This window comes from Oncorhynchus kisutch, linkage group LG10 (assembly GCF_002021735.2).
Source record: "Oncorhynchus kisutch isolate 150728-3 linkage group LG10, Okis_V2, whole genome shotgun sequence".
NCBI classification, from domain to species: Eukaryota; Metazoa; Chordata; class Actinopteri; order Salmoniformes; family Salmonidae; genus Oncorhynchus; species Oncorhynchus kisutch.
In genome coordinates, this window is record NC_034183.2 from 46,083,947 (window position 1) to 46,099,853 (window position 15,907).

General features: G+C 42.2%; 1 protein-coding gene across 1 annotated transcript; it reads right to left on the reverse strand.

Annotated features, from left to right (window-relative positions):
* Positions 1–410: 410 nt before the first annotated feature.
* Positions 411–10,548, reverse strand: LOC109898229 (serine-aspartate repeat-containing protein F-like). The gene is made up of 6 exons (XM_031833776.1): positions 9,459–10,548; positions 4,002–4,156; positions 3,806–3,874; positions 2,846–2,897; positions 2,652–2,688; positions 411–822 (listed from the first exon to the last, which is right to left on the reverse strand). The coding sequence occupies exons 1-6, from the start codon at positions 9,982–9,984 to the stop codon at positions 789–791; spliced, it is 873 nt and encodes a 290-aa protein (XP_031689636.1). The 5' UTR covers positions 9,985–10,548; the 3' UTR covers positions 411–788.
* Between the last annotated feature and the right edge of the window lie 5,359 nt (positions 10,549–15,907).

Here is a 15,907-nt window from a genome sequence, read left to right on the forward strand (position 1 = left end):
TGACCCCAATTATGTTGACCTGTGAAGACCAAAGACATATACTGAACAGAAATATAAGCTCAACATGCAACAATTTCAGTTAACAGTTCATATGAGGAAATCAGTCTATTGAAAAAAATCTATGGATTTAACAGGACCGGGAATACAGATATGCATATGTTGGTCACAGATACCTATAAAATATGGGCCTCACAATGGGCCTCAGGATTTTGTCACAGTATTTTTGTGCATTCAAATTGCCATTGATAAAATGCAATTTTGTTCATTGTCTGTAGTTTATGCCTGCCCACATGACGCCATACACAAATTCTCTAAAACTATGTTGGAGGTGGCTTATGGTAGAGAAATGAAGAGAAATTAACATTAAATTCTCTGGCAACAGCTCTGCTAAAAACAGTACACCACAAATGTTTAAAACTTCCCCTTTAGTTTATTTCATACAACCCCACTGTTTTTAAGAAACACAGATATGACTTTAAAATACGAATGCATGTTCCTGAGAAGAATACCATAAACCTGTCATCTAAAAATAATACACAAATAGCTCAATTAAAGTTATTCTCATTCTCATATTCTCACAACTTCTATAGGCTATCCAATATGTGTATCCAATCTATCCAGTATCTCTATATCCAGTTTGCATGTTTGTGGTGTTCTCAGTCAACAACAAGAAAGACAGAAAAATTATTTATAACTTATTAAAAGTGAGAATAATGACAGTGAATCTAAGAGATAATACAATCCCTTGGTTGCAGCATCTTCCTTGGCCACATGGTGGCGACAGGGGCTTATTTGTCAGCTTCGAAGACATCGGCTACAGTCCTAACGGATAAAGGGAAACAAGTGGTTGGTTTACTGATTTTACTGCGCATCAGTCTTCACATTTCTACTCACACGGGTAGGCCTAGTGAAAAAAATCACAGGGTGAGGTTCATTTGGGTGTGATAGCTTGCCATTTGGATTTGCTAACTATATATTTTTTCTCACCAATCTACACACAATACCCCATAATGGCAAAGTGAAAACATGTTTTTAGACATTTTTGCAAATGTAATGAAAAGGAAATACAGAAATATCTCATTTACATAAGTATTCACACAGTCAATATTTTGTCAAAGCACCTTTGGTGGCGATAACAGCTTTCTTGGGTATGTCTTGGGTACGTCTGTATCGGCTTTGCACATCTGGATTGGGGATTCTCTACCATTCTTCCATGTTGCTGTTGGAACGTGAATCTTCACCCCAGTCTAGGGTAGTTTGCAATCTGAAGCAGGTTCTCATCAAGGATTTGCCTGCATTTGGCTCAATTCATTGTTTCTCTTTATTCGTACCAGTCTCTCAGTCCCTGCTGCTGAAAAGCATCTCTATAGCATGGTGCTGCCACTACCATGCTTTACGGTAAGGTATGGTGATAGACAGGTGATGAGCTGTGCCTGGTTTTCTCCAGACATAGCGCTTTGCATTCAGGCCAAAGTGTTACATTTTTGTCTCATCAGACCACAGAATATTTCGCCTTATGATCCCAGTCTTTTACATTCCTTTTTGCAAACTCCAAGCATGCTGTCATGTACCTATTTCTCAGGAGTGGCTTCCGCCTGGCCACTCTCCCATAAAGCCCAGATTGGTGTAGTGCTGTAGAGAGTCTTGTCCTCCTGGCAGGTTCTCCCATCTCAGCCAAGGAACTCTGTAGTTCTGTCAGAATGGTCATTGGGTTCTTGGTCACCTCCCTGACCAAGGTCGTTCTTGCCAAGTTGCTCAGTTTGGTCAGACGGCCAACTCTAAGCAGTTCCATTTTTTTCAATTTCCATATGATAGAGACCACTGGGCTCTTGGAAACTTTCAACACTCTAGAAATAGTTTTTTTTATATATATATAGATATATATAGATATATGCCTCATCACAATTATATCCAAGAGATCTAAGGACAGTTCCTTAGACTTCATGGTAATACAATTGCAAATATGTGTTTGTTTTCAGTTTCTCATTATGTTTTCAGTTTCTCATTATGGGGGTATGTTGTGTAGATGGGTGAGAAGAACAACCCATTCAATCCATTTTGAATTCAGGCTCTAACACAACTAAATGTGGAATAAGTCAAGGGGTATGAATACTTTCAAAAGACACTGTAGCTAGCTACTTCCCTCGCCGTAACGTTAACTGTGAGAAAGCAGTGCTCAACAGGATACAGCTGCCCAGTGGGCAGCACCTCAGGTCGGCAGGCACCTTGGTACAACACCGGTGTGCACTGGTCATTTGCACTGGCTTGTCCTGGTGCTTTCCAAAGGCAGTAATGTTAGCTAATTGGCATGTCACTGTGAAATAAACACAACTATTTTTAACTAATGGCTGGCATTTAATGTCTGTTTTTACATGTGTGTGGCCGAAGACGTCTTTCCACATTGTGTGGATAATCGTTTCTCCGTCCATTCGGTACGAGCCGCACTGTTAGAAGCAGCCTCAATGGCAGTGGGCGCGGCATGTAGTGACTCGATGCTAATGGCAGATTCAGGTGGGGCGCTCCTTGTAGTATCTGCATTCCGCAGATAGACATTATTTGTCATTTTGAGAATAAACGTAATTCTGTGTCAAATGGAATATTGATAGCTCACACTGAGGCATTCAAAAGGTGTTTATGTAACTGTGTCTTACTTATAGATTGATCCAGTCAGCTCGTCCAGAAAACCACCTTGGGGATTAAAAACATACAGTGAAGCTGATGTTTCTGCTGCCTGGCTTTCAACCTCAAACATTCCTCTAATAGCGACTAATGACATGTCAACTGTTTTTTTGCAAGCAGTTCATACAATGATTCTTTATCAAACAGTCCCACACCCCTGTCTTACCTGGTTGGCAAAGTGTGCTGCAAATGGGACACACGTAGCAGAAGTTGCACATCTAAAGAAGGAAGCAAGAAAAGGGTAAGGCATTAGAGAAGGATAACAAATGAAGGACTATATAACGTCATAGGACATAACTGGAGGGAGGAGCTTCTCTGATCTGACTTTGTCATTGCATCATAACCAGCCCTCTTGATGTAAAAAAATGTATCATCATATTAAGATCATCTTCCTACTTCCGAGGAGCATGCAAATGCAAAATTAGAGTCAACTCATCGTTATGATAAAAAGTGAACCCCACTATCAAATAATCTTTCGAGAGTCACCCAGTCCTACAGTCACAGGCGTCATCATTTTTTACAAGCCATAGTCCTGATTATTATGCAGTAGTAATTATAACAGAGTTATGTGGTTGTCATGATGTCTTTCAGTGTAGACAGCTGCACTGCATAGAATTCTGCATGCCAAAGGAAGGCTCTGCCTAAGTCACCATATCTAGATCTTATCTGATTTCTGCTTAGTTCAAGGGTAACAGTGAGGTTTGATGATGATTTGGTCAGCTTGATTTTGACTAGTCTTCTCACAACCGCTGTATGGAGTGTGCGAAGCGTAGAGAGCTCCCAGAGATTTGAGAGACTATGTTTTGACTAGCTCTGGTGTAACCTTGCCTAGGACCTGAAGACATGTGTTAACTTCCCAAGCTAATTATAATGCAAAGTCTTGTGGTGCACAGATGACCTGGGTTCAAAATCCAGTCTGTCTCATTTTCATACTGTCGCTGGAACCAACATTATTTTTGGTTCCAGGTAGAATCATTTTGGATTCCATGTAAAACCCTCTCGAAAAAAGTGTTCTCCCTGGAACCAAAAAAAGTGTTCTCATACATGGACAGCTTAAGAACCTTTTTGGAACCCTTCTTTCTGAGGGTGTAGGTTACTAGTGGTTGAATGGGAAGGTAATTCTTACCTGACAGGTGTCACAGTGCGCAGACTTATCTCCCTCTGCACATGGGCACTTGTTGCAGGTGTCACAGTGCTGAGAGAGAGAGAGAGAGAGAGAGAATTTTTTTAACAAGGATGGGGAAAACATATTAAAAGGGTGCAAAATGTTTTACCAATAAATGTAATCAAACTGGTGTTTCTATCTAGATGGTGAGACCTACCTCACAGTATTCACAGTATGAACAGAGGGATCCTTTGTGATACAGTTGATCGTCCTCTTCCTCATCGTCATCATCATCATTGTCGTCATCATCATCGTCGTCATCAGCTGCAACCGGTTCATCATCATCATCATCGTCATCATTACCGTCAGCCTCTGTAAAATAAGTTGTTCATTCCCATTCTAAAACGTACAGTGGGGAGAACAAGTATTTGATAACCTGCAAAATCGGCAATGTTTCTTACTTACAAAGCATGTAGACGTCTGTAATTTTTTATCATAGGTACACTTCAACTGTGAGAGACGGAATCTAAAACAAAAATCCAGAAAATAACATTGTATGATTTTTAAGTAATTAATTAGCATTTTATTGCATGACATAAGGATTTGATCACCTACCAACCAGTAAGAATTGCAGCTCTCACAGACCTGTTAGTTTTTCTTTAAGAAGCCCTCCTGTTCTCCACTCATTACCTGTATTAACTGCACCTGTTTGAACTCGTTACCTGTATAAAAGACACCTGTCCACACACTCAATCAAACAGACTCTAACCTCTCCACAATGGCCAAGACCAGAGAGCTGTGTAAGGACATCAGGGCTAAAATTGTAGACCTGCACAAGGCTGGGATGGGCTACGGGGCAATAGGCAAGCAGCTTGGTGAGAAGGCAACAACTGTTGGCGCAATTATTAGAAAATGGAAGAAGTTCAAGATGACGGTCAATCACCCCTTGGTCTGGGGCTCCATGCAAGATCTCACCTCGTGGGGCATCAATGATCATGAGGAAGGTGAGGGATCAGCCCAGAACAACACGGCAGGACCTGGTCAATGACCTGAAGAGAGCTGGGACCACAGTCTCAAAGAAAACCATTAGTAACACACTATGCCGTCATGGATTAAAATCCTGCAGCGCACGCAAGGTCCCCCTGCTCAAGCTAGCGCATGTCCAGGCCCGTCTGAAGTTTGCCAATGACCATCTGGATGATCCAGAGGAGGAATGGGAGAAGGTCATGTGGTATGATGATACAAATATAGAGCTTTTTGGTCTAAACTCCACTCGCCGTGTTTGGAGGAAGAAGAAGGATGAGTACAACCCCAAGAACACCATCCCAACCGTGAAGCATGGAGGTGGAAACATGGGGATGCTTTTCTGCAAAGGGGACAGGACGACTGCACCGTATTGAGGGGAGGGTGGATGGGGCCATGTATCGCGAGATCTTGGCCAACAACCTCCTTCCCTCAGGAAGAGCATTGAAGATGGGTCGTGGCTGGGTCTTCCAGCATGACAACGACCCGAAACACACAGCCAGGGCAACTAAGGAGTGGCTCCGTAAGAAGCATCTCAAGGTCCTGGAGTGGCCTAGCCAGTCTCCAGACCTGAACCCAATAGAAAATCTTTGGAGGGAGCTGAAAGTCCGTATTGCCCAGCGACAGCCCCGAAACCTGAAGGATCTGGAGAAGGTATGTATGGAGGAGTGGGACAAAATCCCTGCTGCAGTGTGTGCAAACCTGGTCAAGAACTACATGAAACGTATGATCTCTGTAATTGCAAACAAAGGTTTCTGGACCAAATATTAAGTTCTGCTTTTCTGATGTATCAAACACTTATGTCATGCAATAAAATGCAAATTAATTACTTAAAAATCATTAACTCTCACAGTTGAAGTGTACCAATGATTAAAAACAATACAGACCTCTACATGCTTTATAAGTAGGAAAACCTACAAAATCAGCAGTGTATAGAATACTTGTTCTCCCCACTGTATGTGTGTATCTGTACATTTTCTGTGATGGTGTTCATGAATGTATTTTTGTTTGTGTAGCAAGGTAATGGTGTAACAGAATGGCAGGGTAGAGTTCATTCATACTGTACAAAAACGAATTTCCTACATACAGTCCCGCATGCATACACTAGTTCTACACGCTCATATTCTGTAGACACACACAAATTCCAACCACATACACAAACCAGTACAATGTACAGACTACCTCACAGAACATGCTTTGTACACACAAATACACATAGGTAGATTATAATCACAAATGCCCATAAAGAAAGTCTAGTCATTTTAAATATGCACTGCTCAAAAAAATAAAGGGAACACTAAAATAACACATCCTAGATCTGAATGAATGAAATATTCTTATTAAATACTTTTTTCTTTACATAGTTGAATGTGCTGACAACAAAATCACACACAAATGATCAATGGAAATCAAATTTATCAACCCATGGAGGTCTGGATTTGGAGTCACACTCAAAATTAAAGTGGAAAACCACACTACAGGCTGATCCAACTTTGATGTAATGTCCTTAAAACAAGTCAAAATGAGGCTCAGTAGTGTTCGTGGCCTCCACGTGCCTGTATGACCTCCCTACAACGCCTGGGCATGCTCCTGATGAGGTGGCGGATGGTCTCCTGAGGGATCTCCTCCCAGACCTAGACTAAAGCATTCGCCAACTCCTGGACAGTCTGTGGTGCAACGTGGCGTTGGTGGATGGAGTGAGACATGATGTCCCAGATGTGCTCAATTGGATTCAGGTCTGGGGAACGGGCGGGTCAGTCCATAGCATCAATGCCTTCCTCTTGCAGGAACTGCTGACACACTCCAGCCACATGAGGTCTAGCATTGTCTTGCATTAGGAGGAACCCAGGGCCAACCGCACCAGCATATGGTCTCACGAGGGGTCTGAGGATCTCATCTCGGTACCTAATGGCAGTCAGGCTACCTCTGGCGAGCACATGGAGGGCTGTGCGGCCCCCCAAAGAAATGCCACCCCACACCATGACTGACCCACCGCCAAACCTCATGCTGGAGGATGTTGCAGGCAGCAGAACGTTCTCCACGGCGTCTCCAGACTCTGTCACATGTGCTCAGTATGAACCTGCTTTCATCTGTGAAGAGCACAGGGCGCCAGTGGCGAATTTGCCAATCTTGGTGTTCTCTGGCAAATGCCAAACTTCCTGCACAGTGTTGGGCTGTAAGCACAACCCCCACCTGTGGACGTCGGGCCATCCTCATGGAGTCTGTTTCTGACCGTTTGAGCAGACACATGCACATTTGTGGCCTGCTGGAGGTAATTTTGCAGGGCTCTGGCAGTGCTCCTCCTGCTCCTCCTTGCACAAAGGCGGAGGTAGCGGTCCTGCTGCTAGGTTGTTGCCCTCCTACGGCCTCCTCCACGTCTCCTGATGTACTGGCCTGTCTCCTGGTAGTGCCTCTATGATCTGGACACTACGCTGACAGACACAGCAAACATTCTTGCCATAGCTCGCATTGATGTGCCATCCTGGATGAGCTGCACTACCTGAGCCACTTGTGTGGGTTGTAGACTCCGTCTCATGCTACCACTAGAGTGAAAGCACCGCCAGCATTCAAAAGTGACCAAAACATCAGCCAGGAAGCATAGGAACAAAGAAGTGGTCTGTGGTCACCACCTGCAGAACCACTCCTTTATTGGGGGTGTCTTGCTAATTGCCTATAATTTCCACCTGTTGTCTATTCCATTTGCACAACAGCATGTGAAATCTACTGTCAATCAGTGTTGCTTCCTAAGTGGACAGTTTGATTTCACAGAAGAGTGATTGACTTTGAGTTACATTGTGTTGTTTAAGTGTTCCCTTTATTTTTTTGAGCAGTGTATATAGGTTCACACTCAGTATGACTATACAATAAACCATTCCACAGTAAGATGAACATTTGAACTTTTCCTGTTCATTTGACTCAAACAGACGTAGTACTGAAACAATCTCCCACCTTTTTTATACCACACAGATTTACTCCATGCATGTAATCAGTCACCAAACCCATGACTCCAGGCAACAACAAAAGTACATCCATGCAACACTTCATGATCAATTGATTTATTCTATGATTGAAAGTGGGGTTAGAGAGACATGATCAGAGGTGATATTTTGTCACAGTTTTCACAGAAAGGGGTTGTTTCACAGTCAAAAAAAATCTATTTTAAAAATCCACATAAAAATAAGAGCAGAGTCAAACACTTCTATTCATGCAACACTTGGAGTAACTGTCATGTCTTGTCAATTAGCTACCTAAAACAGATATATTTCTCTCTTTTTCCAAATACTATTTTTTTCTCCAAAATATGAAAAACCTCAACATCTACGTTGAGTACCAGGCTAGAGGTAGCCCACACAAACATTGCTTGATCTGGTTTAATCTTTGATATCTGACATGTAATCTAACTAAAGTGGTATCATAAGCAATTATACAAATGAATGTATTATAAGAATAATTCATACTCCAATTATCCTCTCTAAAGTGACAAATGACGAATGGCCATATAAATATTTCAAATTAGTTTAAGAAAATAACGGAAGTTTCTGTTCTCAGTATGTGAATGATTATCTTTGTACAAACATAATAGTCTGAGAACCGCTTGAGTGAGTTTGAGTGAGAATGACAAAATATGAATGGATACATTCACAGATGTGTTATTAATATGCATTCAAAGATGACGTAAAAACATAGACCAGGGTTGCATATACAGTACATTCATTTCATTGGAACTATTCAACATAGTGACAAAGAAGGAAGCTCTACAGAGAAAGAGAGATTGAGAGATGTGGAGAAAGAGAGAAACTCTATTGACACCCCTGTTACTATTACCACACCTTACTACTCTTATCTAGTAAATTAATGAATTCTTTAGCCCTCATGTGCCTCCCCTCACCCCTCACTCCTTCCACCTCCTCCTGTCTGTCTGTCTCTATCAAGCCTCCTCTTTCTACACCACTGTCTCTCTTTCTTTCTCTGTAGGTTAACATGGAGGAGACACAAATACATGTCAATCCAATCCATAACCGTGAGAAAGGAAGGACGGAGTGAAAAAGAAGAAACCATTATTTCAAACAAGACACAAATCAAAAGATCTGAATTATATTATGATCCGATGACTGATTCTATCAAGTCTCTGTGTTACTTAAAAAAAACAAAAAAAAACATCTCCTTTAACTCATCATTACAATGCTTCTGTAGTCCCCGGGTTCATATCTAGTGTACTGTACGAAGGATGACACACAGTTGGGACTCCAGGCGGGCCAGTTCAATTTCCCCAGAGTGTTCATAACTCTATTTAAGCAGGGAAGAGAACACAGAGAGAGTCAGACAGACACAGCAAAGGTAATGGACAACTGTAAAGGGGTGAAGGAGGGACTTCTGTACTAGTCTCTTTTCCTATATCTACTCTGATTGGACAGCTGAACTGAGTGACAGGCTGAGCTGAAAACTAACTGACAAGGAGAGGTTCTGCAGGGCATGGAGAGGTAAGGAGAGGGGAGTGGCCAAGGTGTGGCTAAGCCCCTCCCCTCTCCCTTTCTCTTCTGATATAGTTTCAGACAGGCAGAGCGGGATGGGGTTAGGGTCACACAGAGATGATGGCGAGGGAAGGTGGGTAAAGAATGCAGCATAATTTAAGTGAAAAGACGTAACTTACCTGTGTGGTCATCGTCGTCATCATCATCATCATCGTCGTCATCATCGTCGTCGTCGTCGTCATCATCGTCGTCGTCGTCATCATCATCGTCGTTATCATCGTCATCATCATCGTCGTCATCATCATCATCGTCGTCGTCATCATCGTCGTCGTCATCATCGTTGTCGTCATCGTCATCATCATCATCGTCGTCGTCATCATCGTCGTCGTCATCGTCGTCATCGTCGTTGTCGTCATCATCGTCGTCGTCATCATCATCATCATCATCATCGTTATCATCGTCGTCGTCGTCATCATCATTGTCATCATCCTCTTTACTGTCCCCATCATCATCATCATCATCATCATCGTCGTCGTCGTCATCTCCCCCTACATCCGCTGCATGCTCCCCCTCGTCATCAGCTACTACATCCTGTTGGGGGGCCAGAGGCAGGTCTTGAGCATTGACGCCAGGGGCAAGAGGGGTCTGGAAGGTGCAGAGCAGGGCTAGGAACAGTCCCAAGAGCCACGTCTTAAAGGAGGCCATGATTAATCTCAGAACAAAGGGTTGAGAGGGACGATAGATAAACGAGGAGAGTGAGGGATGATACCAGATAAACGAGGGATCACTCCCTTTGCAGTGCAATGGTTTAGCACGTGCACACTGACACCCCCAGAGTTTGTTGCCTTTCTGTCCCACACACACACAATATACCCACACACACACACACACACACCCTAAGGAGAGCGATGGGGAACGGGCAACAGTTATAAAGAAGTGCACACAATAGGCCTATGTAATGCCCAGTTGAACGGGGATATTCCAAATAGAAATCCAGACACTTGTTCTCAACTCCTCACAACACAACGATAAACCAAATCCCTCCTGGAAAAGGTAGGTGTCCTTCTCCTTTGAAAAAAAAGCAACCCTCTTGTCCTCCTGAAATAGTGCTTGTTTAGTACCCCTTTAAAGTTTAAGCATGCAGTAAAATGGCACAGTTTGAAGAGACACCGTTGCAGACCTGACACAGGCGGCACTAATGTGGGACGGGCAGGAGAAGAGAGAGACCAGCCCGGGGGGTAAGATGAGAAGGAATGGGGCAATTAGGCTGAGTGACAGGGGCAAATGCTCCACCGTTGACCATGCTTGCACCGTCTAAAATGGAATGAACAGGGAAGAGAGGCAGATAGCGAGAGGGAGGGAGAGAGATGGGCAGATATTGCTTGCTTTTTTGCCGTCATCAAATGTTCAAGTTTAACTTTAGAGAGGACGGTGGGAGAAGGAGGCTCAGGCCAGGATGACCATATATCGTGAAAGAAGGGAGGTGTAAGGAGGAAGAGTTGAAATAGCAAAGGAGAGAGTGAGAGGGCTGATATCAGAACTATATCATTGGAACGAGTGAGGGGGAGAGAGAAAAGAGAGCGTTGGTGAGAGAAGCAGGTGTTGAGAGAAGACATATCAGCTATCAATTTTATTTAACTAGGCAAGTCAGTTAAGAACAAATTCTTATTTTCAATGATGGCCTAGGAACAGTGGGTTAACTGCCTTGTTCAGGGGCAGAACAACAGATTTGTACCTTGTCAGCTGGGAGATTTGAACTTGCAACCTTTCAGTTACTAGCCCAACGCTCTAACCACTAGGCTACCCTGCCACCCCAATTGGGAACTATTTGCCAATGCCTATGCCAATTAGCTTTGTACCAAATGTTACACCATTTTTACCCACCATTTTTATATGCCCACCAACCCACCACTCTCACAATTCCAGCACTATAGGAACAAGCAATGCGCCAGCCCTTGGTTACACACACACATTACCAAGCATTGCAGGCACAATAATCAACAATGAATGGCCTGGTCTTCACACTCAACCCATATAGCCTTTTCACTACCTTCCTTCTGAGTACACCCCCTCCCCGGTACCCCTCAGCCCCTCCTGAACATGTAGCCCCCAAAATAACCACTCTATTTAAAACCCTGCACTCCCAGAGTCAGTGTAATGTGACCCTCCCTGGCACTGTGAGTTGACTGACACTGAAGATACTACCATCTCTCTCTCTCTCTCTCTATACCACCCCTCTTTTCACTCTCTCTTTCTCTATCCCCCTCCTTTCATAATCCTCTCTTCCACATCTCCAGCTGCTCCCCATGAGAGGAGCCTCTGCAAACTATATCTGCAAAGCCTCCAAAATGAAGCCAAACCCAAGCAATCAGAGCCAAATTTAACCAAAGCTTCTGCACTTGTTGCACCTCCCTTTATTTCATATTTTGTTCAACACTCTGTTATATTCCGATTGGAAAATACAAGGTGCAAACTTTCTGCAATGATTAGTGAATCTGGCCCTATGGTCCCCACTCCATTTCTCACTGCTATCAACCCAAACTTATACATTACTGTGTGAAACAGTTACGATTAAGACCACCAAAGGAGAGAAAGAGAGCGATATGAGATGCAGATGAACAAGAGGAGAGATATGCAACACCGAAGACTGCAATGTAGCTGAAAGTGGAGATGTACGCACACATACCTAAGACATATTTCTCTCTCCATTTGGGTGAGCTGCAGTATACATGACTTGCCTCAAGCTGGGTTAGAAACGCTTGACCCAAATATTTAACACTTGGCATCTTTAATAACATCTTCAATGTACAACGTTCCCTGACATTTTGAGCTCTATCTCTGAAATTAGTGAATGTCACCTAACCTTCCTTCAGGTTACCAGGTGCTCCCTGGGAAAAGGCCACAGCTGAGGGCAAATGTGGACACTAGCCCTCCGCAGCCTTCCTCCCTCAACTCAGTTAACGGCACGTCTACTCGGACAAAAGGTGCTAATAACTCCAAACTGATATTTTAAAATAGCTGGTTATTAATACCCGTTGTAGAAATATGGTTGTTGTGGGGTGAATAGGCAGTAAGAGTTGGTAAAACCCAGTTCTAAAGTACAAATTTAGGCTTCGGTCGGTTAGAAAGATCTGACGCTACAGATGTAGGATCTTAATTTGAGCCAGTTTGCTACAGCAGGAAAATAATCCTGCAGCAACATTAAATGTGAAGTATTATGTGGATTATAATTAATCGGCATTTTTGTAGGGGTTGATACAATTGTTTGGGAAAATCAAGTCTGAAATTTCAAAGTGGAAATAACAAACCTCAGAAACCTTTTTAAACCTCAAATATACTACAAGTTTTACGTTTCCTGAATTGCAGGAAAGTTCTCCTGCAACAGGGTGATCAAGTAACGATCCAACATATGTAAAAGAACTCCATTCATTCACCTCCAACATCATGAACCAAGCTCGTTCCCTGTAAGGATCAGCTGAAGCGGCAAACAGTGGTGGAAAAAGTACCCAATTAACATACTTGAGTAAAAGAGAAGATACCTTAATAGAAAATGACTCAAGTAAAAGTGAAAGTCACCCATTAAAATTCTACTTGAGTAAAAGTCTAAAAGTATTTGGTTTGAAATATACGTAAGTATCAAAAGTAAATGTAATTGCTAAAATATACTTAAGTATGAAAAGTAAAAGTATAAATCATTTCAAATTCCTTATATTAAGCAAACCAGACAGCATAATTGTCTTGTTTATTTTAATTTACAGATAGCCAGGGGCACACTCCAACACTCAGACATCATTTACAAACAAAGCATGTGTTAAGTGAATCCATCAGAACAGAGGCAGTAGGGATGTTCTCTTGATAAGTGTGTGAATTTGACAATTTTCCTGTCCTGCTATGTATTACAAATGTAACAAATACTTTTGGGTGTCAGGGAAAACATATTGAGTAAAAAGTATAGAATTTTCTTTAGGAATGTAGTGAAGTAAAAGTTGCCAAAAATATAAATAGTAAAGTACAGATATCCCTAAAACTACTTAAGTAGTACTTTCAAGTATTTTTTACTTAACTACTTTACACCACTAGCGGAAAATCATTTCAGAGTTTCCAAATAGAGCACTAACGGTTGCAGCAGTTTTAACCGTCTGAACTTTCATGTGTTTTATCACCACATATACTGGTGAAATTCCTGTGCTTAAACTGTATACAGCAATTCACCATTGAAAAATATAAGAATTTACAGAGGTACTTAAAAGGTTATTTAGCAAGCAAATATTCTGCTATACAAAAGGGAGTAAAAGGGTCCAAAGACTCAAAATAGCTACATTTAAAGGTCCAATGCAGCCATTTTTATCTCAATATCAAATTGTACCTAAAGCGGACATTGCCATTGGCGGCATGGAGTGGAGCGTTAAGAGACATCCCCATGCAGCCTTGTTGACAAGTTCAATCACTGGAATTTGAGACGTAATCTAGACCTCAACTAAGATGATAGAAATCCTCATGATTTAGTTATTGATTTTTCAAATTGAGAGTAATTGTTTCTATATAGCCTACACTTTCTCGTTCTGAACTTTTAATGTGAGATGGGCAGGTGTGGCTTTTTGACAATGATCACAAGAGCAGCTGCTCACCGATTTGACGGCTTTTACAGTGCCTTGCGAAAGTATTCGGCCCCCTTGAACTTTGCGACCTTTTGCCACATTTCAGGCTTCAAACATAAAGATATAAAACTGTATTTTTTTGTGAAGAATCAACAACAAGTGGGACACAATCATGAAGTGGAACGACATTTATTGGATATTTCAAACTTTTTTTTAACAAATCAAAAACTGAAAAATTGGGCGTGCAAAATTATTCAGCCCCCTTAAGTTGATACTTTGTAGCGCCACCTTTTGCTGCGATTACAGCTGTAAGTCGCTTGGGGTATGTCTCTATCAGTTTTGCACATCGAGAGACTGACATTTTTTCCCATTCCTCCTTGCAAAACAGCTCGAGCTCAGTGAGGTTGGATGGAGAGCATTTGTGAACAGCAGTTTTCAGTTCTTTCCACAGATTCTCGATTGGATTCAGGTCTGGACTTTGACTTGGCCATTCTAACACCTGGATATGTTTATTTTTGAACCATTCCATTGTAGATTTTGCTTTATGTTTTGGATCATTGTCTTGTTGGAAGACAAATCTCCGTCTCAGTCTCAGGTCTTCTGCAGACTCCATCAGGTTTTCTTCCAGAATGGTCCTGTATTTGGCTCCATCCATCTTCCCATCAATTTTAACCATCTTCCCTGTCCCTGCTGAAGAAAAGCAGGCCCAAACCATGATGCTGCCACCACCATGTTTGACAGTGGGGATGGTGTGTTCAGGGTGATGAGCTGTGTTGCTTTTACGCCAAACATAACGTTTTGCATTGTTGCCAAAAAGTTCAATTTTGGTTTCATCTGACCAGAGCACCTTCTTCCACATGTTTGGTGTGTCTCCCCAAACTTTAAATGACACTTTTTATGGATATCTTTAAGAAATGGCTTTCTTCTTGCCACTCTTCCATAAAGGCCAGATTTGTGCAATATATGACTGATTGTTGTCCTATGGACAGAGTCTCCCACCTCAGCTGTAGATCTCTGCAGTTCATCCAGAGTGATCATGGGCCTCTTGGCTGCATCTCTGATCAGTCTTCTCCTTGTATGAGCTGAAGGTTTGAGCTGAAGTGCTCCTTGGGATGTTTAAAGCTTGGGAAATCTTTTTGTATCCAAATCCGGCTTTAAACTTCTTCACAACAGTATCTCGGATCTGCCTGGTGTGTTCCTTGTTCTTCATGATGGTCTCTGCGCTTTTAACGGACCTCTGAGACTATCACGTTTGGTGATTTGACAGCTCCAATGCAGTTACACCTCTGACATCGCCTTAATAAAAACAATGTTGTCGGTTATCAAGGGTTAAGGCAGAACTGATTGAATCTAGCTTAGTGGAGCATTTTTTCGAGTGTAAAACCAACATACAATCTATTTTTTTGTGATTGTGTCAGGTTGAATGTGTTTGTACTTGGTCATGTCATTATGGGGGGGGGGGGGTAGAGATATTTGAATTGCACCTTTAATTTTTTTTGTACATATTACATTAAGAACAGATTGACCATCCATTCTATAACCCACAGGAACAAGATTTCTAGACCAACATAGGAACAACAAAGTAACAGAAGAGCAACAATAGTCCACATACAAAATGGCAGCAATTCAAATAATCAAAGTTGAAAAACAACATTGAAAGGATGGCTGAATGAGCATCAAGTCCATCTTGGCATTTCCCCAAACCACAAGAGGAACATTTGTCATCGATGGATTGGTAAGAGGTGTGTTTGTGAGTGTCTAGATTTCACTGTTCTCCATCAGACATGGGTCAGCTAGTTGGAGAGAGAGGGGTCAGATCTGAAAGAGAGAACAGAACAGAAACTGAAACTAGTACATAGGAAACTAAGTAATACAATTGACTGGGGATCAATAAAGTTCATTTACATTTTGACAACCTTACCTCAGAGTGGGTGGAGGACATGTGGGCTTTATCAAGTTACTCTGAAAGAGAGCCTCTGTCGTCCAGGAGAGGGGACTAGAACAGTGCTACAACTGGGGGTGAGGAGAGG

Coding starts and splice junctions, on each gene's coding strand:
- LOC109898229 (XM_031833776.1), bottom strand. CDS start 9,984: ATGGCCTCCTTTAAGACGTGGCTCTTGGGACTGTTCCTAGCCCTGCTC. Junction 4,157..9,458: donor TGACGACGATGACCACACAG/GTAAGTTACGTC, acceptor CTTATTTTACAG/AGGCTGACGGTAATGATGAC. Junction 2,689..2,845: donor CAGCACACTTTGCCAACCAG/GTAAGACAGGGG, acceptor TTAATCCCCAAG/GTGGTTTTCTGGACGAGCTG.